Below are 24,385 nucleotides of genomic sequence, written 5' to 3' on the forward strand. Positions count from 1 at the left end.
GTGCTGTATAGCTTCTAAGCACATAGATGTGGAGTTATCAATATTTAACCTATACCTGCTTATATGCACTTACCTTTCGATATTTTGTCTCTTGATATTATGTGCTTGATGTTCTTGTACCACGATATTCTGGGGGTCGATGTCCTGTAGTACAATTGTCAGAAAGTGCCACCTCCAGTCACTTGTCATCTATGGGAATGTAATATCTATAAAGGGTAGGACCTAGACATCACCTGTTGGAACTGGAACACTAATCAGCTTCATCAATAACTTGCCTGTGTGAGTTATCTCTGGGGTTTCTGGACTGATCAATACTCACCCACGCTTGGTGTGCAGAACAGTCTTGTCATGGGAGTCTGAGCTTTACCCACCACATACAAATATAAATTTTAGAGCTAGGCAAATAGAAATTTTACACCTTGACCGATTAGAACAGTGTTATTCTATAATCTCTTTTAGCATGAGGGCATTATTTTTGGGGTATAGATTGTAAGGGACATCAGAAGGAAGAAGGATCATGCCTATCTGTAAACCCAGCTAGCTAGCCAGCTCCTAATATAAAAAAAGTGAAAGTTGATTAACTTTTCTATCCTTACTTTTCAGGCTGTGCGTTTGGAAAGTGTGTATTCCGACAGAGTGCGGTACATGGTGGTTGTATACAGCAGCGGACGACAAGACACAGAAGAAAACATTTTATTGGGAGTGGATTTCACCAGTAAAGAGAGGTATCCTAAAGTGTAGTTATTTTTTAAGGGTTCATTATTCTTGTAAACTTAGTATTTAGGAGTTCCACCATCTATTGAAGGAAATGCTTACAAAGCTCATAGACCTTATTAAAACGAACTGCTTTTCTTTTAGGCTCAGAGGCCCTTTGAAACTAAAAACAGATAGTTTATCACAAAGAAATGTCTCCAGTATTATGTTTTGTGTTGGTTTGTGTAAGCAATTGGGTTATTGGTTGAGAGGGGTGGAATCCCCACTCAGGCAACAATCACAATCATTGTCAGAGTGAACCACAAAAGTCAATAAATTAACCTGTACTTAACCCTCTGTTAGCTTGGCACAAATCAGTCATACTTCTTTTAGAGGCAAAGTGTACAGTATTTATGCAACACCCAACCAGTAATAAAGTAAGAACACAACATAAGAAAAATCTCAAACCAATTTTTGAAAACGAGGGTACATTTCAATAAATAAAATGATACCAAACCCAAAAATCCAATCAGTAGAACTGCAGATATTCAGTTTCAAAGACTTAAGGAGATATAGCGCCTAATGGCACAAGGGCTCCACACCCCGCCATCTAGTCATGTTAGACCGGTGGAAAGTCTTAAGTTCAGGCCAACTATGATGGAGTACAGGCCGATTACAGGGACCACGTTAGTCCCAATGAGAAAGTTCCCTTCTCAAAGTCCGGCATATAGAGTATCATTTACGATGGCGGAGGCCACAAGAAGTGGGGAGAGCATTGCGGATGGTTGTTGCTTTAGATCGAACATGCTAGAGCATCGCAGACAGTCGTTGCTGGCGCTTCACATTGGCGGTCACCACAGCCCGACGTTGCTGTAGTACAAAGTGTTGATCTTGCATTGCCGGTCGACGCTGGGGGTTTGCTGTAGCACAAAGAGTCCGGTTTACCGGAGATTTCCCTTGGCGGTTGTCATGGGCGGTAGAGCGTCAGTGCAAATTACCCCATTCGTGGCTGTGAATAGCCCTCATCAGAATTTCATCTTTCTTTACAGGAGGAGGTTAGATGATGTCAGCCAGGACCTGGGAGGCACCTCTTGGGGATCGGGAATGTGTTTCAGCAGAGGCCAACAGGGCTCAGGCAGGTGTACTTCCAGGTCCAGGCAGATCCAGTGCATGGAGGCCTCTGGAGCTTGTTGTGTCCCTGTAGCTCAGACAGCTGGTCATCCAACTGAGCTTTGGAGTCACTCATGAAGCCTAGGATGAAAGGAGAAGGCCCTTCTCAGAGATCAGAGCAGGCCTCACGGAATGGGGTCAAGGCAGTCCCCAGGAAGCAGGACGGTCCTCTGGTATCAGCAGGGCAATCCTATGGGGAACAGGGCAAGCATCAAGCAGCAGTGCAGTCCTGTGGGTAATAAGGCAGGTCACGGAGTGTACTGAAGAAGAGTATCTCTGGAGGTTCAATATTTATACATGGTAAACACACGTCTTTCTTTTTAAATACAATGCACCCTGCTCTGTGAACCTTTAGGGCCTACCTCCGGGGGTTGACTTAAATAGCCTTATTACCCACCGTAGTAGGCAATACCGGCCATTAAAGGCCCGCTCCAGCATTTGCCAAAGCCTTTAACCCCTTGCATGCGCGGCGAATTTTCACGCTGTGCGGCCGTTTTAAAGAGTGGGCGGGATCATGACGGCCCCCAGCTGTCATCAGCACACGCCCACCGTGATGCATGACGGATGGGGGCCGTCATCAGCATGGAAGGGGTTAACTAGAAAGCAGGCCTTTAATGGCTGATATAGCCCGCTATGGCAGGCTGTAAGGCTATTAGAAAAATCCTCCCCTTGAGGGCAGAATGTCCAAATTAGAAAAACAAAGGCCTTTTGGAGCTCGAGGGGGTTGAAAATCCTGAGGCTCTGATGCCTTTGTTGGGTGAGGGTTCATGTCCCAAAAAAATGCATTTTTTTCACGTACACAAATACTCTTTCCATAAGTACGTGTGTTTTCTATTGATAGGTAGCAGTACACTTCTGGTTGGGTTATTCACTGCCAATAGACCCCTTGTGTGCATAGATTGTTCAAAAGCCATGCACAGGGCCACGGTAGTTAGCTGTTGAACATTCACAGCAATAGCTGTGAAAGGGGGCTGAAGTCAGCCCCTGGTTCTCCCTGGGATCAGCTAAACTGCTTTTTCTCATTTAACGAAGCCAGGGACAACCATAAGCCGAGTACCCCCTCCTCACCTTCTCCCCCCATTTCTGAGGCTCCAGTGCCCTCTGCCCACTGCATATCATTTGGAGAGGCAGGGTAAAGAGAAAGGCAGAGTCTGTGTATTAGATCATTAAAATGTTGAGAACAGCAGGCCTATATCGGTTTATATTGGCTGCTGCTTTTCTATTGCCTTCAACATTCCAATGTTCTAATAAGTATTAAAAAGGAAGGCTCGGGCACTACAGGCTGCAGTGGCATGTCCAAGATATGTTTTAATCTGTTTAGTTGGTGGCACAATGAGTGCTGGAGGCCCTCTGGTAGCATGTGATTTGCAGGCCATGGGTACAGGTAGTATAATTTACTAGGGACTTACAAAGTAAATTAAATGCACCAATTAGGTCTAAGCCAATTGTATTATGTTTTAGGGGGAGAGCACAAACACTTTACCACTGAGTGGTAGGAAAAGTCCTAATGTCAACAAAATTGGGTTCAGCACCAGAATGCAATAATCTGGGGAGACCCTGCGAAAAGGACCAGGACCAGCAATTTGTTGTTTCCTTATTTCAGGGTTCGTTTTTAAAGATATATTAATTTCACTGGTTGTGATTTTGGGTCATTCCAGATGTATGCTGCTCACAACCAACTATGATTTGGTGGCATTTAACACTCTTAATGAGTCAGACTTAACTAACACCCTCTGGTCCTTAAAGTTCAGATTCTCTGACTGGTCCTTGTCCTGTGAGCCCTTTGCAAAGTTCACATAAGGTGGTTGTGTCTCATATCCCACCAATTATAGATATATTACTAACATTAGGGTGAACACCGGTTCCATCTAAGCATGGGTTGGTAAAACTGCTATTGAAGAAAAAGCAACGTTGGCTGATCAGCTGCGGCCTAATTTTCCTACTCCTATTTCCTTACAAAATCTTGCACTTTCCATTGTTTCTCCATTTTGGAGCTTACCTTGAATGAAGATCATGACATCTTGCATAATTGCCCAGCTGGTTTTTGCGTGAGCAAAAGATGCTAGTGGTCTTGGTACAAGATGATCTCTAGAGAGTATTTGATGTCAGTGGCCCCAGTGCACTGATTTTCGTATGCCATTTAACTCTAACTGCTGTTGAAGAAGCTTCAAGAGATAAGTATTGGGGATACTGTTTATAAACTGTTAATACCTTTTGTAAGCGTGGAAACTTTAATATTTTCACTCCCAGAGAAAGCTCTCAGAATTGAAGTTATTTATTCATCTACATTGTATCCCATCCTGTTTAACCCCTTCCATGCTGATGACGAGCTCAGTTCGTCATCTGCATTACCTACCCTGTGCGGATGACAAGGTGAACTCGTCACTAAACATGTTGATTTTGAAATTCCAGCGCACAGCGGGAAAACCGCTAGCGTGCAAGTGGTTAACATCTATGGCCAACCACTGACCAGACTTACTCAGTCTTTTAGTAAGTTTTTTATGTATGCCTATGACACCCAGATTGTATTCTATCTTGATAAATGTAAATGATATCCAGTAGCTAGATTTCAAAGATGCACAGAAGCTGTCAGTGGTTAAATGACTGAAATTTGGCTAAAATTTAATTTTGACAATAGAAGAAATTTTGTTAGTGGAAGATGAGCTGCTGTTTTGCTCAAGCAGTTTATGGTCAAGGGAATTAGAGAATGTACCCATCCCTGTGGACTTGGTGCATAAACTCGAAGTTAAATTTGAAAAACACCCTTTAATGATCCGTTCCATTTCTGCATGGGCATCTACCTGTTTTTAATCGTTTTAGAGTGTTTCGTAAAATCCTTGCATCCAATACTATTAATCTGCTACCTAGGCTCTGATGTGGCCTAGACAGTGTTGTGGAAATCCTATGTCTTAAAAGGGAGCGCTTTTCTTGCATACGGACAATGAGAATGCTGCTGCAGAGTTGGTACTGTGCACCTCCAAATTCTATATTCAGCCACACCTGCTCTAAGGGCAGAATTACATTCATGGCCTCGTAAATTGTGCATCCAATAACATATGTAAAAATAAATTACAATTGAACTGCAAAATTGCTGCACTCAGAAAACATAGTACTCATTTAAGTGCCTAAATATAATAGGGAAAGAAGGAGCGGAAGCACGTTCCTGTCCTTTCCCCTAAGAAAATAGATCACCCTGCCAGGCTGTTTAGTAAACACTCCCAGTCTAACGATGTTCAGGAAAAAACTTAAAACTTTGCGTTTCGAGAAACCCCTGTAAAGGACTACAGTTTACCTTTTATCTAGCTAGTCAGTTTACATGTCACAGAGAAACTCTAAAGGGGTGCACTAGTGCGCGATACATGACATAAACAAACAACGGAAGAAATAGGGTGCTCACACAGATCATGCTTAGAACAAGTAGTGTCTTACATGCACAATTAATGGCAAATGTGCCTCAAGTTTGCGATTGTTGGGCCAGCTCCATTAGGTAGTTATTTTTCTATGTTTTTTTTTAAATTCTTTGTCTTCCGGGTACTGCCAATAGAGAGTCTATCCATTTGTAACTTTTTTGGTCTGCCCTTTCAGTCCTGCAGTAATTTTAGTAAAAGTACCATTGTCTGGTCCTCTCCCGGGAAGATGTCCACTTTCTGAACATACAATGTACAAAGCCCTACTAACCTGCACCTCTTTTTGCTGTTGCCACAGCATAACAAAAAAGCTGGAAAAGACCTGGCAAACAGAGGCATTGTTCTTTCATTGAGATGGATATGATGTGATTGGTAGTCACACCCACAGAAGTTATTTTGTAGGCTTTATGCAGCTTCTCTTATTCGCCAGATTTGCTAACCCTCTTTCTGTAATAACTAATGTCCAGAGTGTATGTCCTAGCCTCATCAAGGGAACTTATAGCTGATGCATGTTGCATCAAAAGGAGCTGTTTGGGTGGCTTCCATCAGAATTGTAAAGTTAGCAAAATTGCCACTTCCTCCATTGCACCATTTTTATAAACAGGAAATTGGGGACTCCTTTGAGTTCAAAATTACGTTTATTAAGGAAGAGCATGGTAATAATACAGATCAGGAACAATACTAATAAGGAGCAATGGTGAAGAAATAATAAGGAGGGAATAGGGGGGAGGGGAAAACAAAAACTTACAATGATGGAGTAATAAAAAGGAGATCAATGCAGTGCAATACAATCAATACAACATACAAAATATAGAAGTGAATCATAATTAGGAAAGCACAAAAAGTGAAGGGCATAATAAATAAGTAATGTAATAAAATGCAAATACGGCTATGCAATAATATAGAATAATGAAATAGAAAGAAACGTAAAGGGTATCAAGGAGGTTTAGGGACTTCCTGCTGCGCAGGTCGAGGGCGAAAAGAACGAAGTGCACATTTATCTAAAAACAGTGTAATAGGAAGCCATAAGTCAGCACGTTTAGTTGCCATCTGTGGAGGGAAAACAAAAGCAGTATCGAGTCTATGGTTGTGACATACATTATACCACCAAGCTTTAAAAGTAATACTGGAAGTAGATTTCCAATTGATCGTGATCTGTTGAAAGGCAACCGCTATTAGTAAATCGACAATTCGAACATTAAGGTCATGACAATCCCAACAAGGAGACAGGCTACCCAGAAAAACATAAGCATGTGAAAACGGAATATTAGTGGAAAAAATGTCATTAATTTGTGCCCAAACTTGCAACCAAAAGGCATGAACATTCTTGCAGAGGAATAACATGTGAAACAGGGTAGCGTGTGGGGAAGTACATGACCAACAGGTATCAGGTGTGTTAGGGAAACGTTTGTGAAGGGTGTAAGGAGTGTGTAATAGACGGTTATAAATGAAGAATAGGGATTGCGTTAAGGAAGCAGCCCTGGAGGATTTACGAATCTTTAACCAGATCCTATCCCAAAGGGGGATCGGCCAGGAGAGGGAAAGATCAGTCTCCCATTGCTCCTCAACTTTGCTTTTAAGTCTGGGAATAGTGTGTACACGAAGCTGTTTATAAAGAACAGAAGCCTTTGGAAGGGTGAGTAAAGCGGAATGAAGGTGAGCGACAGGGTCTGGAGTAAGTGTAGGAGGAGGAGTGGCAGGAAGTGTAGTATACACGGCCATGACTGACGCCTTAAGGAGAAGATACTGGGGAAGACAAGTGAGGGGTAATTGAAAGGTGAGACGAAGAGTGGAGAAGGGTAAGAAAGTGGATTGTGAAAACAATTGGGAAACCCAAAGCAGTCCCTTGGATCTCCAAGACTTCCATAGGATGGGTTTACCTCGGATCAGAAGGTATTTATTATGCCATATAGTAGAGGAGAGGAAGTCAGCAATACAAGTAGGAGCCAAAGGGTGAGAGGAAAGGAGGAGTTTGAGGGTGAACTTATGAATAGGGGTAAGAAGTGAGGCGGGCTTACGGGAAAAGGAGATGCATTCAGCAAAAGAGAAAGGTGAGAGAAGGAGGCGCTCTACCTTTGTCCATAAAGGGCATGGGGAATCAGGGTCTTGTAACCAGAAGGAAGACTGACGTAGCAAAAAGGCCTTATGATAAGCAGAGAAATTCGGAAAGTTGACCCCAGCTTCAGAGGTAGGACGACTAAGTCTAGCTAAGGACATTCTAGGTTTGCTTTTATGCCAAAGAAAGGAAGAGAGAACTGAATTAATTTTTTTGATGAGTTTGGCTGGAATGGGAACGGGAATATTGGATAAGGTGTAAAGAATAATAGGGGAGATCATCATCTTGATGGTATCGAGGCGACCCCACCAGGACAAGTAAAGGGGATGCCACCTAGCTGTGAGATCAGATATTTTCTGGATGCACTTGGTTAAACAAAGGGAGACAGTGTCACGAATTGAGGGGGTAATATGTAAACCTAGGTATTTAATATTGGAAGGACTCCAGGTGAAGTTTGAGGCAGTGAAATCATCCTTAAAAGTAAACTTTGTTAAAGGTAAAATTTCGCATTTGTCGTTGTTAAGTTTATAACCAGAGACTGAGGAATAATGTTGTACTTCCGCTAAAAAAGCAGGGATGGAAACAGTAGGATTCGAAATAAATAATAAAATGTCGTCCGCGTAAGCAGCTAGTTTTATGGAAAGCTCTGTAGTACTGAAACCAGTAATATTAGGGTTCTGACGGAGTTTGGATAAAAAAGGTTCGAGGGCCAGATTAAAGAGGAAGGGTGAGAGGGGACAACCTTGACGGACACCTCTACCAAGATCAAAATAAGGAGAAAGTTGGCCATTAGCGAAAACTGCAGCCCGGGGATGAGAATATAATAATGAGACCAGGGAGATAAATTTAGGACCAAATCCAAACCAATTAAGGGCGTGAAAAAGGTACGGCCATTCGACCCTGTCGAATGCCTTTTCAGCATCTAAGGCTATGGCTGCAAGGGGCGATCGGAGATGAGAAGATTTCGTTAAGATGTTGAATAGGAGTCTTGTATTATCGGTAATGTAACGGCCTTTAACAAAGCCTGATTGTTCATCTCCAAGCAGGTCAGGGAGCAGATGATCTAATCTCATTGCCAATAATTTAGCGAAAATTTTGTAATCTATATTAACTAATGAAATGGGTCTGTAGTTTTTACAATATTGAACATCTTTTCCAGGTTTGGGAATTAGACAATATGGGCGTCGGAAAAAGTACCAGAAGAAGTGCCTATTTCAGTAAAAGAGGATATAAGGGAGTGAAGTTTTGGAATAAGAAGCTTCGAAAAATGAAGATAAAACTCAACAGTAAACCCGTCAGGGCCAGGGGCTTTGTTCAGTTTCAAACGATGAAGAGCAGCAAACAATTCTGTTTGTGAGGCTTCAGATTCTAAGGAGGAAAGGTCAAGAGGGAAGGAAGGGGGGGCCTGAATGGTAGAGAAAAAGTGAGTAAGAGATTGAGGAGAAGAGGGTGTATCTGAAGTGTATAAAGACTCATAAAAATGTGAGAAAGTAGCAAGAATGTCAGCATCTTTATGTTGCAAATGGGCATTAGCATCATAAATTGATTCAATAGTGACTTTATTTTGTTTGATCTTTAAGTAATTAGCAAGAATCTTCCCGGCCTTGTTCCTACCACCATAAAACTTGGCACTAGATTTAAGCAAGTACAGAGAAGCATCTTCAGTGGACTGTTCATTAAATTTAATTTTGGCAGCAACCAGAGATGTCAGACTATCTGAGGAATGAGAAGTGAAGTAGGCGTGTTCCAATCGTTTAATGTCATGAAGAAGGGTTTTGGTAAATTGGCGTGCAGATTTACGTTTTTTTGCGACATAAGTAATAATAAAGTCACGAGCAGCGGCTTTAAAGGTATCCCAAAGGGTGTGTTTCGAAATGGGTGGGATATCATTAAAGAGGAAAAACTCATCAAAAAAGGCAGAAAAAGAAGCAGAAAAGTTGGGATCTAAAAGAAGGGCATTGTTGAAACGCCATCTTTTAGGACCATCAGTTTTGGGTAAAACTTCAAGACTGACCAATACAGGGGCATGGTCAGAAAGTAAAATCGGGCCAATTTCTGCTGCCTGGAGAGTTTGAGTAAGTGCGTGGGAAACAAAAATGTAATCAAGCCGTGATTGGGACCGATGGTGAGGGGAGTAAAAAGTGAATTCTTGTAAAGTTGGGTTACACAAACGCCAGGAGTCCACAAGCTTATGTTGTGAAATGGCTTGGGTGAACAATTTGTGCGATTTCGTAGGAATATAATTGGCATCAGACTTCCTGTCCAGAAAAGGATCGAAAGGGTGATTGCAATCTCCCGCAAGGATGAAGTTATCGTCCATGAATTGGGTGATGCGTGGAGAAAGATCAGCCCAAAAAAGGGGTTCACCGGCCGTGGGACCATAAACATTAAGGAGAGAGATTGGAACACCTCTAAGGGATAGTCTGACATGAATCCATCTGCCATTAGTATCCGATTCTTGGGATATAACCGTTAGAGGAAGTGACCTACGACATAAAATGGCAACACCATTGCGTTTCCCATCACCCTGTGAGAAAAAGACGTCACCCACCCAACCTCTCTTGAGTTTGTCAGATTCTAGGTCCGAAAGGTGAGTTTCTTGAAGAAACGCAATGTCAACATTTAATTTAGCTAAGTGAGATAAAATGCGTTGACGCTTAATTGGGGAATTAATACCCTTAACATTCCATGAAACCAAATTCAGAGACATAGTATATACATAAAAGCCATAAATTTCTTAATCAACGATTCAAAGGAGTAATGAGGAATAGAAGCAAAGAAGGTAGAAAGAAATGAAATAACGATGAAAAAGAGAAGAAAAAAGAAGAAAGAAAACTGTGGAAGATGGGAAAAATATACATGAAGAGAGAGATTATAAAGAGGAGAGAGATGAAAGAGTGATGAGTAGTGAGTAAGAAGCAGAAAAGGAGTACAGAATAATGAAGACAAGAATAAGAAATAAAGAGGAAAGAAAGGAAGGAGAGATGGAATATAACCTGAGGAGAAAGAAATCACCATCGTAAAGCAAAACATGAAGTCATTGATAAAGGAAGGGGAAATAAGGAGGAACAAAAAAAGAGGAGTGAGAACAGAAAGAAGAAAGAGATCGAAGAATAATGAGTAAAAAGTGAGAAATAAAAAGAGAAAGTGGAAGGATGGAGAACGGGGTGAGGGATAGAAACGAAGGAAAGGAAGGAAAGACGAGATATAATCTAAGGAGAAAGAGACCATCATCGTAGAGCAAAACAGGTAATCATTGATGAAGGAAGGAGAAGTGAAGAGGAACAAAAAACAAGAAAGGTACAAAAAACATGAAGAAAACATACCTACTAAAGGGGAGTACGAGAAGAAGAAGTGGAGGGGGGAAGGAGCCAGGTAGGGAAGGCAACACAACTGAGGGCAGCCGGGCAGGGAACCAGGGAGATGTCATCACATGAGGAGGGGTTCCTGTGGGGAGAAAGACGTGGTTAAACTGAGATGATAATACAGACTGAGATGATATTACAAAGAACATTGACAATAAAAATGAAGATAAGGGAACAGAACTTAATGAAAACCATTACAATATGACAAAGGAGTGAAATGAGCAAGCAAGCAGAGAATTACAAAAAGGGGAAACCACAATAGCAAAACGCATGAGGAGAACATGAACTTGCTACCATAACCAAAAAGGCAGCCAGAACTCAGGCAAAAACATGAGGCGAGCAACAACACAGCAATGAGAGAACTAGAAACTCCAAACAGGCGTGTGATGTGAACAGTCAGCCAGGAGAAGAGGACGAAGGACCAGAGGTATCCATGGTAGAGGTACGGTGTGCATTGATGAAGCTCTGCAGTCTCACTGGATCTTCATAGGTGGTGGTCTTGTTGTTGTAGGTTACCTTAAACAAACAGGGATGGTATAGACCATATCGGGCACCCATGGCACGTAGAGCCTCTCTCATGCTTAGGAAAGCCTTCCTACGGTTAGCAGTCGCTTTGGCATAGTCCTGGGCAAAGAACAATGGAGAATCAAGCCAAGACAATTTGGGAAGAGCCTTAGCAGCTGCTAGAACTTTCAACAGGTCAGTGTACTCTAGGAAATAAAGGATAACACCTCGTGGCCTTTGTGACAGGGAGAGGGATGTAGGCACACGGCCTAGACGATGCGCACGTTGGATGTTGAGAGATGTGTCTTGTGGTAGATGGAGCAGTTTAGGAAGAAAGGACTTAAAAAAGGCAATCGGGTCAGACCCTTCAAGATTTTCCGCCAGGCCGTAGATGCGAAGATTGTTGCGCCTGCCCCTATTTTCCAACTCCTCCACCTGCTTTTGAAGAGTTCCTACCTGCGATGATAAGTGTGTAACTTTAGCTTGAGATTCTTGAAAAGATGCGACAGATTGCTCCACCGAAGAGACTCTCGTTTCAATTTGAGACCAATTGTCTGTGAGAACTTGGAGTTTGGCTGTAGTGTCCTCCATAAAAGGGCGCAAAGTTCCAATTTCTTCAAGGAAGGGACGGAAAGATCGGATTTCCTCCAGTAATAGCTCCATGGATACAGGCGACGATGGTTTAGGTGGAGAAGGAGGGTGTTTTTTTAGCCGCTTGGCAGTTGTTTTTTCTGAGGTGGTAGGAGAGGGCGTGTCCATGAGTGCCTCCGAGCCTGAAGGCGGAAGAGAGTCTTCTAATTGGGAAAGAGCTGAAAAAACTTTAGAGTTCTTGACAAAAGCCACCTTAGTAGGTGCTTTAGGGGAGAAGCGAGACATGTGTTGTTGTTTACCCATGTAAGGAAGCCAAGAAACGAAGAGTGTAGGTTAATCAGTGGTAGCAAGTAAGAGCATCCAACACAACCTCAGTGAAGAGGACGCAAGGCCGAGGTAAATAAGAAGGAGCTCAAGAAGAGACGGCTTGTGCGAGTATTAGCAGGAGAAGTTAGTGAAGATATAACTGCATACATGGGGCTTGCTATGCATGAAGACTGGAACGTGCATTCAAGTGCAGCACATAGAAAAATGAAATTCTGCTCTGAAAATCATTGGGGACCGAAGTACAAATGAAGAGCATCAGGAGTAAAGAGAACCTCCAAACCGCAGAGTATAATTAGAACATATCACAAGTGCGCCATTGTAAGTCGTGGAAAACAGGAATGAAGCGTCTGCCACGTTGAAATAATTCCCATGTAAGTGAATTGACTGGTGGGGACAATAAGTAATCTATTGACCCTGCTGAAATTGAAACGAAAATTGAGGGAAAAAAGTCGTTTCAATAGGTGACCATAAAATAATGTGTCAATGAAAGTCAAGCCATAAGTCGGATTGAAAGCGTAGTAAACATACCGCTGTGGAGGCAGAAAGACTCCGGTGCGCGCAAAATGGCGGCCGCGCTACGTGAGGAGATATGTTGCTGCCGGCGTATGGCGTTGAGCAAGTTAGACATCAGGCGTGGACCTTGAGAGAGATGAAGAAGCGGTCTGCAGGTATAGCGATGAAAATGCGCATACTGAGCAGGGAACCGCAGACGCCTTCACCAGAGGACTTCTCCGCGGCCGGACCCGCAAAATGGCGGCCACAAACACCGGAGCGTCCCTGAAAGCGTCGCTGCAAATATCTCTGCTTCCGACGTCGGAGAAAGGTCGTCAGGGGTGCCACTGCATGGCAGAGGTGCTCCGACGTGAAGATAGGTCCACAGTACAGGAACTGTGTGCTTGGAGAAGGAAGTCTCCCGGTAACTCTCCGGAGCCTCACTCAGGCGCTGCCATTGCCTACGGCGCCAAGCCACGCCCCCCCGAAATTGGGGACTCCTAATCTAGAGACTTCACAAGAACAAAGTTTACCTGTGTTGCTCTGTCGCTTGGGCTTGCAGTCCAACACAAGCATATTCTGTAAGTAATGCTGTAAATGCTGACTGCAAGTAGGAAGACATTGGCAACGTTGACTGTGAGAGACAAACTTATGTGAAGTGCTGGAGAAATGATGCTCAGTGCTAAATGTGTAATTTGATCCATGAAAACAAACGAAGAAGCTCCATCATCAGAACCAGTTGCTCCTTTTCTACTAAGAAAGTACTTTACATAGCAGAGTATTGGGCTTTGGAAGATGTGCATCAGGCAAGCTCCGATTGTGCCCTCGAAGTAGACAGTGAGTTAGCTCTTGCAGATCATTTAAAAAGATGATCTGTATCGAAAAGAGCTTTTGATTCCTTTGATTGCACATTGCCTAGACCCCCAGTTATGGATGAGTAAAATCACTTACTCTCTCATAGGTCACGCCACCTGAGAGGTAAGAGCCTTGAATTTCGAGGTGTGCTCACCAGATTAGACTGACTCTTTGGTACAGAAAGAATTTCATTTATATTGTTGACTGAGATACTTGTATACTGTAGCACATCCTTACAGCCTAGACCAGGATGGAAAATATTAGTCTATTCCAGAGGTGAATCAGCACATACTTATTTATTTTCACCCACATTTCCTATCTGTTTCCACAATGACTGCAAAAAGATCTGGGCAATGGCCAACTTTCAGACATTAAGACAGTTATAGATATGTACAGGTTTGATAGGCTTTCAACAGATATTTGAGACCTACCAGATGTTAAAATAATAACCTTCGAGGGATTTCTGTAAACAAACTTGAAAAGGTGTAAACATATGCACATGATAAACATTTTTGGACAAAATATGACTGACCGTATCTTTCAACATTTTTCAAATTGTGCAATGAGCAGAAGACGGCAACGTGGAATTATTCAGACACTAAAGAGCTTACGGACAGTGTCAATGGGAAATGAGATCGCTGGAATAATAGTATTGCAGTCTTAATTCCTTTAGAGTTAATGGTACAATAATGTTAAACCCCACAAGTTTAATACCACACTGCAAATAAAAGGTATAAATGAAGCAAGAGAGCTGTCACTAGATGTTTGGGACATACTGTGGTCGTAAAGAAAATCAACTGTTGAGTTCTGGAAACCCTTTCTACTTTTGAGTGTTTGTTATGGAAGAAGGTAATGAGTATGTTTTACGGCCAGTGTTTCCATTGTTAAAGTGCTGAATATTGTGAAATTGCCTCATCTTGCTCCCGAAAGATATCAAATTGTCATGTCTTCAAACAATTGCAAATGTAGGTATTTATGTTCTGAATTTCCTTTTCCATAATACCATCACTACACTTTTAGTGGGCAAGATGGCAACATGTCTGTTGGAGATTACATCTTGCTCCCGAAAGTGAACATATATCAAATTGTCATGTCTTCAAACAATTGCAAATGTAGGTATTTATGTTCTGAATTTCCTTTTCCATAATACCATCACTACGCTTTCAGTGGGCAAGATGGCAACATGTCTGTTGGAGATTACCGAGTGGTGTATTCTGGTTGATCGGATTCATCCTAAGGTTTCATGGAGAATAGTTTCCATAGCATTGTAGCTCAAAATTGACTTGTGCCAACAAAAGAATGTGTGATACTGTGGTATGATGCAAATAGCGACTTGCCTGTGATGTAAAGTACATGCAATAAGCAGTCTAGCTATGTTGTGAGATTTTTGAGATCCTGTATCATTCATGACTCATACGTCTAAATTAAAGTATTGGTTTCTTTCTTACAACAGCAAGCAGTGTACCATTGGAATGGTGCTACACCTCTGGAGTGATACCAAGATACATCTTGATGGAGATGGGTATGGATCAAAATAAAAATAAAATAATATTTCTCTGTTTTCATGTTAAATAATTGTATTACTTGTTCTTTAGATAGACATCTAGAGTGGGTGAGTAGTGAGAAACCATTTGTTCTACTTCCTCTTTGGAATTAATCTTTGTTCAATGCTTTTATTCTATGTGAGAGAATACTATGAAGCCACTTAAATAGTGGCTTCATAGTATTAGAGTCTGAAATATGCCCACCTTGATCTCTTCCATCTTCCCTTCTCATTTATGATCTGTTATCCGTTCCTACTTTGTATCCTTAGGTGCAAACGTCTTTTGAACCTGCTTCAATAGCTCTATTCAGCGCACTAAACTAAACTCTTGTATACATCATTTTTTCTGACGTCTGATTTTGATACAACCCAAATGCTGATTTTGTACTTCTGCTTAGAGAGTACACGTTTCACATGCTAAATTGAACATTTTTGAAAAAAGCCACTTTCCTTCAACACTGTTCTTTACTGCTTTTTTATTCACGTGTTGTAAGTTGAAAAAATAAACACGCTCTACTGTGATCGACAGTCACTTGTTCATCCTCATGTGCTAGATTTAATAACATCTGAAATAGAAATGCTAATTGAAATGAGATGTCAACTTTACCAACCAGTCCCTTCTTTCTGCACACTGGGTCTTGCACATCCATCCTTAAAATGGGAAAAGGCAAACTACTTGGTTTGCGTTTTACTGTCGCATACATGCATATGTCCTGGAGTTGGTCCATGTCTGTGATCAGCAATAATACATTTCAAATAAAAATCACTGACAGAAACCATTTTGTTAGCCAGTAAAGACAGCTCCTGAACATGCCCTTACTAACTCTAGTAAACAGTTTTTTTAGTACTGCATTAAATAGAAAACACATACAGTAGGCTTTTGCTGCATTGTGATGAAGAGACTTTTAGGTCTTTCCCCTGGATGAAGCTGCCAAATTTCCTGGGTGGTATTCCTCTGGGCACAGTTGTTTATGCTTTGTTTCTTTACACGTTCCTTGCTTCTATGTCACCACCATCATACTTGTTGGGATGATGCTGGATCTGAAATCTATCTCAAAAGTCACTGGATAAACACTGAAAAAACAGGGCTTAACATACTGTGCCATATCTAAAATGTCACACTCAGAAAGGTGAGAATTCTCTACTACTACTGCAACATATTTATGAAGTAGCTCTCGCAACCAAGGAACTACACAAGATAATCATTGAATTCCTGAACCCAGATTGCTCACATACCACAACTAGCCGCATACATAAGATCTATGAGACTTCTCTGCTGACCATTTCATCACCAAAGCCAAACACTTGTAACCTATTTTGAAGCTCAAACCGAGGAAGATCCTCACCTCACACGGCATCAACTAAAACTCCACACAATCTACTCTCCATATCTCTATCTACTAATGATTCTCACAAAAGGCTATCGCACATCATGATACTTGATGGAGCCCTGTCAGGATCATTCAAGCACACCGTCATCAGTAGCACATCAGCCATCACAGACAAAGCCATTGACAATAACTTTGCAGAGAGTGGCCTATTTCTGGAAGAACTCAAAACGTCATATATCAAGTCTATTCGATAAAGGAAATGGGCACTGACAAAATGGTCTTTTTGAACTATTGTCCTGTCCCTGTCAAACTGATCAAAACTGTTCCCTACATACAATTGTCTTCTTACTTGGATGAAAACAGTCTTCTCCCAGACATTTAGATAGGATTCCATCCAGATAGGAGCCCAGAATCTGCATTCATTGACACAAAGGACGAAATAAAGGCTATAGTGGATTCCAGTGGAGTAGCAACATTTCCGCCATTCAACTTGTCTGCCACTTTTGATATGCATCAGCATCATTCTGTACACCAGAGACTTAGGTCCATAGTATTCCATTGCACTGTTGCTTCCTCGATTGTTTCCTTACTAACATGCTTAGATTTTAATTTACCTTCCTTCTGCTATTATCCTTTTACTTTGGCCTGCGTCAACATCTTCTAGAGAGAGATTGATCATTGGACAAAAATTAATTATCTGAAACCAAACACTACAAAAACTGAGATATTAGTGTGTGGTAAATGGACCGCCACCCACACATCTACCATCTGGACAAAACCGTGCCGCCCACCTCCTACACCATCAACCCAAGTAAGGAATATCAGCTTGATAAGAGATATGAATCTCTCCCTGTTTCCTCAAGCGAATCAAGTTACAAAGGGATCCTTTTACATGATTAGGTGCCTAAGTCAAATCTTTCTTTACCTAAGATTGCACTAATAAGTACAAGTCATCATCAATCAAGTACTTTTGTGTTTAGATTATGCCAACCATGTATTATCTGGGAGTACATCCCCCAGTGATTTGGAAACTACATAGAATCTGAAACAAAGCTGTGGGAAAACTACTGAACCTTAACATCGTTTTGCTGATTTCACCTACCTGGGCTATCTGGTTGAATATCATTCAAAGCAATGTGCAAAGTATGCCATATGAAGTTCTGGTCCCTGTTTCCTTAAGAAAAATGATGTCTAAAATGTTTAGGATGCTGTCACTGGTGATGCCATGTGTGATCCATCAATGATTTTACCAATGATGTAATTTGAGATGCCTTTAGAAATGCCATCAGTAATGTCTTTTAGATGCGAGCAGTGACTTCATGTCTGAGGTTATGAGCAGTGCTTAGTGGTTTGCCTAGGTAAATTTACCTAGACAATTTAAATAGTTTATATGGTCAGGCCTGACAGCGCAACTGTCGCTAGACAATTATGTGAGTATCACTAGAGAGAGGCTTTGGCTCAGCCCACATGTTGGTAGCCAGGAGTGCATATTTTGTGTGGGCAGAAAAGTGCTTGCCCTCCACTGCAGTTGTGATCATTTTATTTATCCAGCTAGCAGAGGTTGAACTTACAGGGGTGCACACATGACACAGTAATACTGAAAAATTCTCCTAGATAACTAGATCATTTATTGTGTTTGTCTTTCTCTAGCAGCAGCAGAGATAAGAAGAGGGTAGTAATTAACCCACATGGCTGTTTTTCTAACTTTTTACCCATCAACAATATTATATTACAATTCTTTACTTCCACACAAATACATGTTCATTCCCGTGTTGTTTACTTGTAATGCTTCACATTGCCATACAACATTCCTTAAAAGCCAAACCTATTGGCATTACCAGTGCGTGTTAGTGTTTGTTTCATACCGGTAATGACACGTTAACCTCATTTTAGTCAGGGAATTTCTGAAGTTTATTATTATTTTTGATTTCACTACAGAAAATCACAATCATAACATGTCTGAAACAGCAAACACTGAGGTTAACCTATTGCGGGCTCCCGAGCACTACCTCCCTAGTGCTGCCAACGGCCGACGCAGCCCCGCCCATTCCATCAAATGCCCGCACTGCGACGGAATGTCCGCCGCGGTAAACAAGTTAAATCTCAGCAAGTGAATATCCACCCCAAGGTCATAACACAGTTGTTAATTAATTCATTAATTCCGTTTGTGTGGCGGGAACTGACGCACACAGGAAGCGATATTACCAACTTCCGGAAAAACGCTACGGAGGTCAGCAGACTAGCTGCTTACCTTGCCCCATAAAAGAGATGCCTGCCTCAACGCGCAGCGGTCGCGTGCAGTGGGCGTGCTGCTAGCGCTCCGAAGGCATGCCAAAGGCAAGCCTCCAATGAATTGAGGGAGCGACTTAAAGTTCATAAATGTATCACAGGTTCAACGATGTTGATTGCCAAAGTTTTTGTTTATTCATATATCAAACAGAAATGACGACAGATTCTTCGTTTAATCCCAATATTTTTTTGCAAACCAGAATCCGGTATTAAACAGCCGACGCGTTTCGTCCAAGAGCGGACATCACAATGTTTGTAATTCACGGAAGCAGATTTCTTCACCACAACGTTTATCAATGTGTTTGACAGCAATTCCCATTCTGTATTAACAATTCAGTAAGTATTCAGGCCTCAACATCCCTTCCCCTGTTCTGTTGCCACTGTTCTGACCACACTATATTCAGTCTTTCGGTCTAAATCTCTATTCATGCATCTTACGTCCAACTCTAACAATGCTGATCCAAAAATTCCATTAAATCCGATCCTCTTCAAGCATCTCCAAGTTCTAATGTCAGTCAGTCAGTCAAAGCACGCTTTATTCGATTTTAAAAAAACCAAAAAAAGCACATACAATACATATGAATTAAAATCACATTTCATAATTAATACAAAAACAAGGCAAGCCCAAATTTGACTAAACTACATCGTGTCTGACACTATTTTTAAAAGATACCTTATTTACAATAAAAAGTTCAGTGGTGCTCGTTTGTTTCTAATACGAAAAGCTTCTGCTAGGAAACTGGCGACACTAAAAGTAATGTAAATATTGTCCAACATCTGGAGGTAAATTAAAGCAGGTCTAACTTGAATGAAGCCCGCCTCCCTCAGCACAGGTAACAGATGTTTTTTCCTAGCAGCAGTATAAAACCCACAAAACATCGTAAAATGCATGGTATCTTGCTCAGAGAAATTATCACAATCACAAGGGGGGGGCATCTTTCGAATGGTTCCATGATGGATAGCAACCTAAAGAAAATTGAATCAAATTAAACCTGAATCTCGCTAATAAAAATCTATGAAGGGGTCTTGTAACAAAATTCAGGTATGGTTCCAGGGTTGGGGTAGTGATTAACATAGAGTGTGCTCTTATAGATGGTTTCATTATTTCCCTCCCCTCTCTATCAAGGCGGACCCTGTCTGTAAAATGGACTTTAATCCACTTTACGTCCTCTTTCTTAATATTACGAGGAGATAGAAAAAGTTCCAATCTACCTAAGACTGAAAATGTATTTTTTAATATCAAAGTATTTTTATTGAGTTTCAAAACAGAAGAAACAGGCAGGGTATAGCAATAGACAATCAGCAGGCAAAATTGGCAAGTGAGACAGACAAGCATGTCTTCTCTAATAAGCGTTAGGTGAGCAGGTTGATCATGCCCAGATGGAGAGGCAGTGCCCGGAGATCGAGATAAGCCCCTAATCGGAGCAGCAAGTGAAGAAGACAACCCTGGAAACCCACCCCACCCCCCCAACTCCCAACTCTAACGCCCTCCCCCCACCCCTACCAGTACGCCATTGTTCCATAGTGATCGTGTGAGTCATAGCCAGCTAAAGTGTGTCAAGGTGCCTCGGGTCGTGTTTAGTCCACCATACAATCTGTGAGGCGTAAGATGCGAAGGTACTTTGGGCAGGTGATTTCATGGAATTCCCTGGATAGCAGCGTCAGAAGCGGCTGCCAAGTAGTTCGGAATGAGTCAGAGGAATGGGTAAGCGTGGCCTGGATCCGTTCCATGCCGAGCGTGAACCACAACTTGTGTAGCCAGCCCGTATGGGTGGGTGAGATAGTAGAACCCCATAGCGATAAGATGTGTTGTGACGCTGCTTGCATAGCGATACCCATCTGTTTGCCGCGAGTTGATCTCAAGGGGAATGTAAGCGCATTGGGAAGCCCTAGGAGTGTGTAAGCTGGGAAGCGGGGGACCTCAGTGTCAAACGTGGAATCGATGTCGTCCAAAACAGCCTTCCAGTACTCCTGCAAGGCGGGACATTCCCACAGAAGGTGAGTCAGTGTACCCCGGTCACCACAGCCCCTCCAGCACAGCGCGCTACGAGTTGGGTTGCCTTGATTGAGTCTCGCTGGGGTAAGGTGCCAGTAGATAGCCAGCTTTATTGCCGATTCCCTAGCCTTGGTGTTGCGGGTGGTGTGGGCGGCTCTGTAGTGTATGTGGTTCCATTCTGTAGAAGAGAGAGTCCTTCCGAGTTCTGCTTCCCATCGTCGCTGACCAGCAGTTTTTGCAGTGTCGGCAGCAGGGGAGAGCATTCGATAAAGGTCTGAGATAAGGTGCTTATCCGATGCCTTGGACACGAGCCAGCGTTCGAACGGCGTCATTTGCCGGCCCACCAGAGGGGCGACGTCCGGCTGCAAGAGCCAGTGGCGAATTTGGAAGTACTGAAACATGTGAGGTTTATCCACTCCATAGTCCCCCGAGACGTCGGCGAGTGAGAGAAACCCCTCCAGATCAAAGAGGTGTCCAGCCGATCGGCAAGGCGTATCACGCCATTGCCGGAAAGCTCGGGCATCCGTGCCGGGCGGGAACGCGGGGTTGTCGAAAAGAGGGGTAAGTGGGGATGGGAAGGTCGTGAGGCCCCTCTTGACCGCCACCATGTCCCAGGCTGCCATGGTGGTGCGCGTGATAGGGGAGCGGAGGAGATAACGCGGTCTGTGCTGGCGGGCAAGAAATGGTATCTTCCACAAGGAGGTCTGAGCCATTGCTCTATCCTGGAAGAGCCATCTCTCCTCCGATTCCGGTCGGTACCACTCCACCAGATATCTGAGTTGTGAGGCCTGGAAATATTGCGGCAGATTCGGGATCCCGAGGCCGCCTTCGTCAATAGTTCTGTACGCCACCTGTTTATGGAGTCTGGCGCGTTTCTTCTCCCACACAAATTGGTGAATGTCGTGTTGGAGGTCAGCTAGCATACCCGGCGGTGGTGAAACCGGGAGGGTCTGGAAGATGTATAATATCTTGGGTAAGACCGACATCTTTACCGCCGCGATCCTGCCAAGCAGGGAGAGGGGTTGCCTTGACCAACGTGCGAGGTCGGTCTGGATCTGGGACGATAGAATAGAGTAATTGTGATTGACCGTCGAGGTCGTGGAGGAGGTCAGGGTGATCCCCAGGTACGGAAGCCGGGCGATGGACCGCAGGTTGCATCCGAAGTTAGGTGACGGGTTATTAGGAAGAGCATGACTGCCCAGGGGCAGTATCAGGGATTTTCCTTGGTTAACCTTGAAACCTGACACCGCACCGAAATGTTCCAGCTCCGCCAGGAATGCCGGTATGGATCTGGACGGGCTGTCCAGAGCAGCGATTATGTCGTCCGCGTACAATCCTATTACGTGGGGTTCGTGGCCGAAAGACATTCCCGTGATGTGAGGGTTGTCGCGGATTTTCTGTGCTAGAGGTTCCACGTAAAGAGCAAATAAAAGAGGTGAGAGAGGGCATCCCTGGCGGGTACCTCTCTGTATCTCGAAGGGGTCTGACTTGAGGCCACCCATCCGGACACGAGCCAAGGGACGGTGATAGCAGCTCGCTATCCAGGCCTGAAACCGGTCGCCCAGGTGATAGCGCCGCAGCACAGCCCGTAGATAGGTCCAGTCGACACGGTCGAAGGCCTTCTCTGCATCGATGGCCAGGAGTGCAGAATCCGAGCTCTGAAAATGAGCCTTGTCCACGAGGTGTAGGAGCCTCTTGGTATTGTCGCTACACTGGCGGTTCGGGACAAAGCCCGATTGGTCCGGTTCAAGGATGCCCGGGAGGCAGGGACCCAGACGGGCCGCAAGCACCCCCGTAAACAGCTTCAGGTCCAGATTGAGTAAGGAGATGGGTCGGAACGCGGAGCAATGCGTCGGGGGTTTGCCCGGCTTAGGCAGAACCACTATGTCGGCTGCAAGCATATCGGGTGGTATGGAACTCGGGCCTTCAAAAGAATTAAACAGTCTGGCGAGAATAGGCGCCAGGGTGTGGCCAAAGGTCTTATAAAAGCCCGACGAGAAGCCATCGGGGCCCGGAGATTTAAGCGGGCGGAGGCGCGCGATGGCAGCAAGAATCTCGTCAGCGCGGATGGGGGCATCCAGGGCTTCCGTGCTCGCCGGGCATAATGGCGTGATGTGAGCAGATTGTAGATAGGCGTCGATGTCCGTCGGTGACGTTTTGTCTGCGCTATATAGAGAGGCATAGAAGGAGCGGAAGGCTGAGGCTATCTGCGCGTCCTCAGTAATAGCATCGCAGGCGTCATCCATCAGCGTAGTGATTTTGGAGCGTTGGAGTTTGGCTTTCAAGGCGCTGGCCAGAAGCCGGCCGGTGCGGTTGCCCCCCACGTAGTACGTGTGACGGAGGCGAAGAGCAGCAAATTCTGCCCTGTCGGTGTCGAGGCTGGCCAGTTGAGCTCGGGCAGCTTTAAGTTGGCGCCATATTCTCGGGGCACATGTGCGGCTGTGAACCCTCTCCAACTCCGCAACTTTGTTGGAGAGGTCTTCCCTCTTTTCTTTTCGAAGTTTGGCGTCCGCGGCCGATATTGCTATCAGCTCCCCCCTAACAACAACCTTTAAGGCCCCCCATAAGGACGTCACCGACACAGCCGGGGTGTCATTGGTGGCCAAGTAATTCGATATGCATTTATGAAGCTGGTGGGTAACCACCGGCTTCTGTAAGAGGGTTTCGTTAAGCCTCCACGATCCCGGAGTACGTGGTGATCTGGGTACTTTGAGCGTCAGTTCCAACGCCTCATGGTCGGAGAGGGCCGCCGGGACAATCGACACTGTAACGATCTGATGAATGAGGCTCGAGGAGCCCAGGAAGTGGTCGATGCGCGCATAAGTGTGGTGTACGTGTGAGTAAAATGTATACCGTGTTGCGATGGGGTGTGTCTTCCTCCAAAGATCTGAGATGCCTCTGTCCTGCAGCCAAGTTATGCCCTTTTGCGAGAGTGCCCCGGTGTCTCCATAACGGTGCCCCGATCTATCTTTGTTAGTGTCCATGACGAGGTTGAGGTCCCCCCCTAGAAGCATGTGGGTGTGAGGAGCTTGGAGCGCCTCTGAGATTTCGGACAGCAAGAAGGGTTCCTGGCCTGTGTTGGGGGAGTAGATGGAGCCAATCGTGTATGTAGTAGTGCCTATGTGGAACGTATGGGTCAGAAGGCGTCCCCTAATTTCCCCTACTTTGGCCCCTACCTTGCCCCTGAAGCGCCGCGAAACAAGTATAGCCACCCCAGCTTTCTTTGACGGGAAAGAGGAGAAGTATTGCTGTGGGAAGGCGCGGGAGCGCAGCCGGTGCCAGTCCTTAGCTAAGAGGTGGGTTTCTTGCAGCAGGCAGATGTCGGCTTCAGAGTTCTCTAGGTAAGAAATGATAGCCCTGCGTTTGATCGGGTTGTTGAGGCCCTTGACATTAAGAGACAGGATTTTAAGTGCATCAACCATCACCAAGGCACGTGGAGATAAACAGGCTTAGTAGTGCCAGACACTGCGTGGTAGCGGAAAGTGTAGGCAATCCCTGATACGCGGAAAGGTCCCCTGGCGTACTGGTCCCCTCCCACAGTTCCCTCCCCCCGAGGCCACCCTAACCCCAACAGAAGGAACCTGCCCAACCCCCAACAATTTCGGAACCCCCCTCCCCCGGTTCCCCCTCCCCCTCCCAGAACAACCCCCCCAACAGAAACTAGTAAAAGTCTCGGGCCTAAGTGTGCAGGGCACAGGTCCGTAGAAAGTCAATGAAAGGGGTACCGTGGCTGCAGCCCAATTGGCGGCTCCCCGGCCCAATCCCC

The 24,385-nt window shown here is 44.2% G+C and overlaps 1 protein-coding gene across 2 annotated transcripts in view; it reads left to right on the top strand.

Annotated features, from left to right (window-relative positions):
* The window catches only part of SSH1 (slingshot protein phosphatase 1), a 542,618-nt gene that overhangs the window by 341,991 nt on the left and 176,242 nt on the right, over window positions 1–24,385 (top strand). For both annotated transcript variants that reach the window (XM_078667402.1, XM_078667403.1), the window contains 2 exons: window positions 604–725; window positions 14,914–14,982. In XM_078667402.1, the coding sequence (XP_078523528.1) occupies window positions 604–725; window positions 14,914–14,982 (191 nt within the window). The remainder of the gene's footprint in view (window positions 1–603; window positions 726–14,913; window positions 14,983–24,385) is intronic.

This window comes from Lissotriton helveticus, chromosome 11, assembly GCF_964261635.1.
Source record: "Lissotriton helveticus chromosome 11, aLisHel1.1, whole genome shotgun sequence".
Taxonomy (NCBI): Eukaryota; Metazoa; Chordata; class Amphibia; order Caudata; family Salamandridae; genus Lissotriton; species Lissotriton helveticus.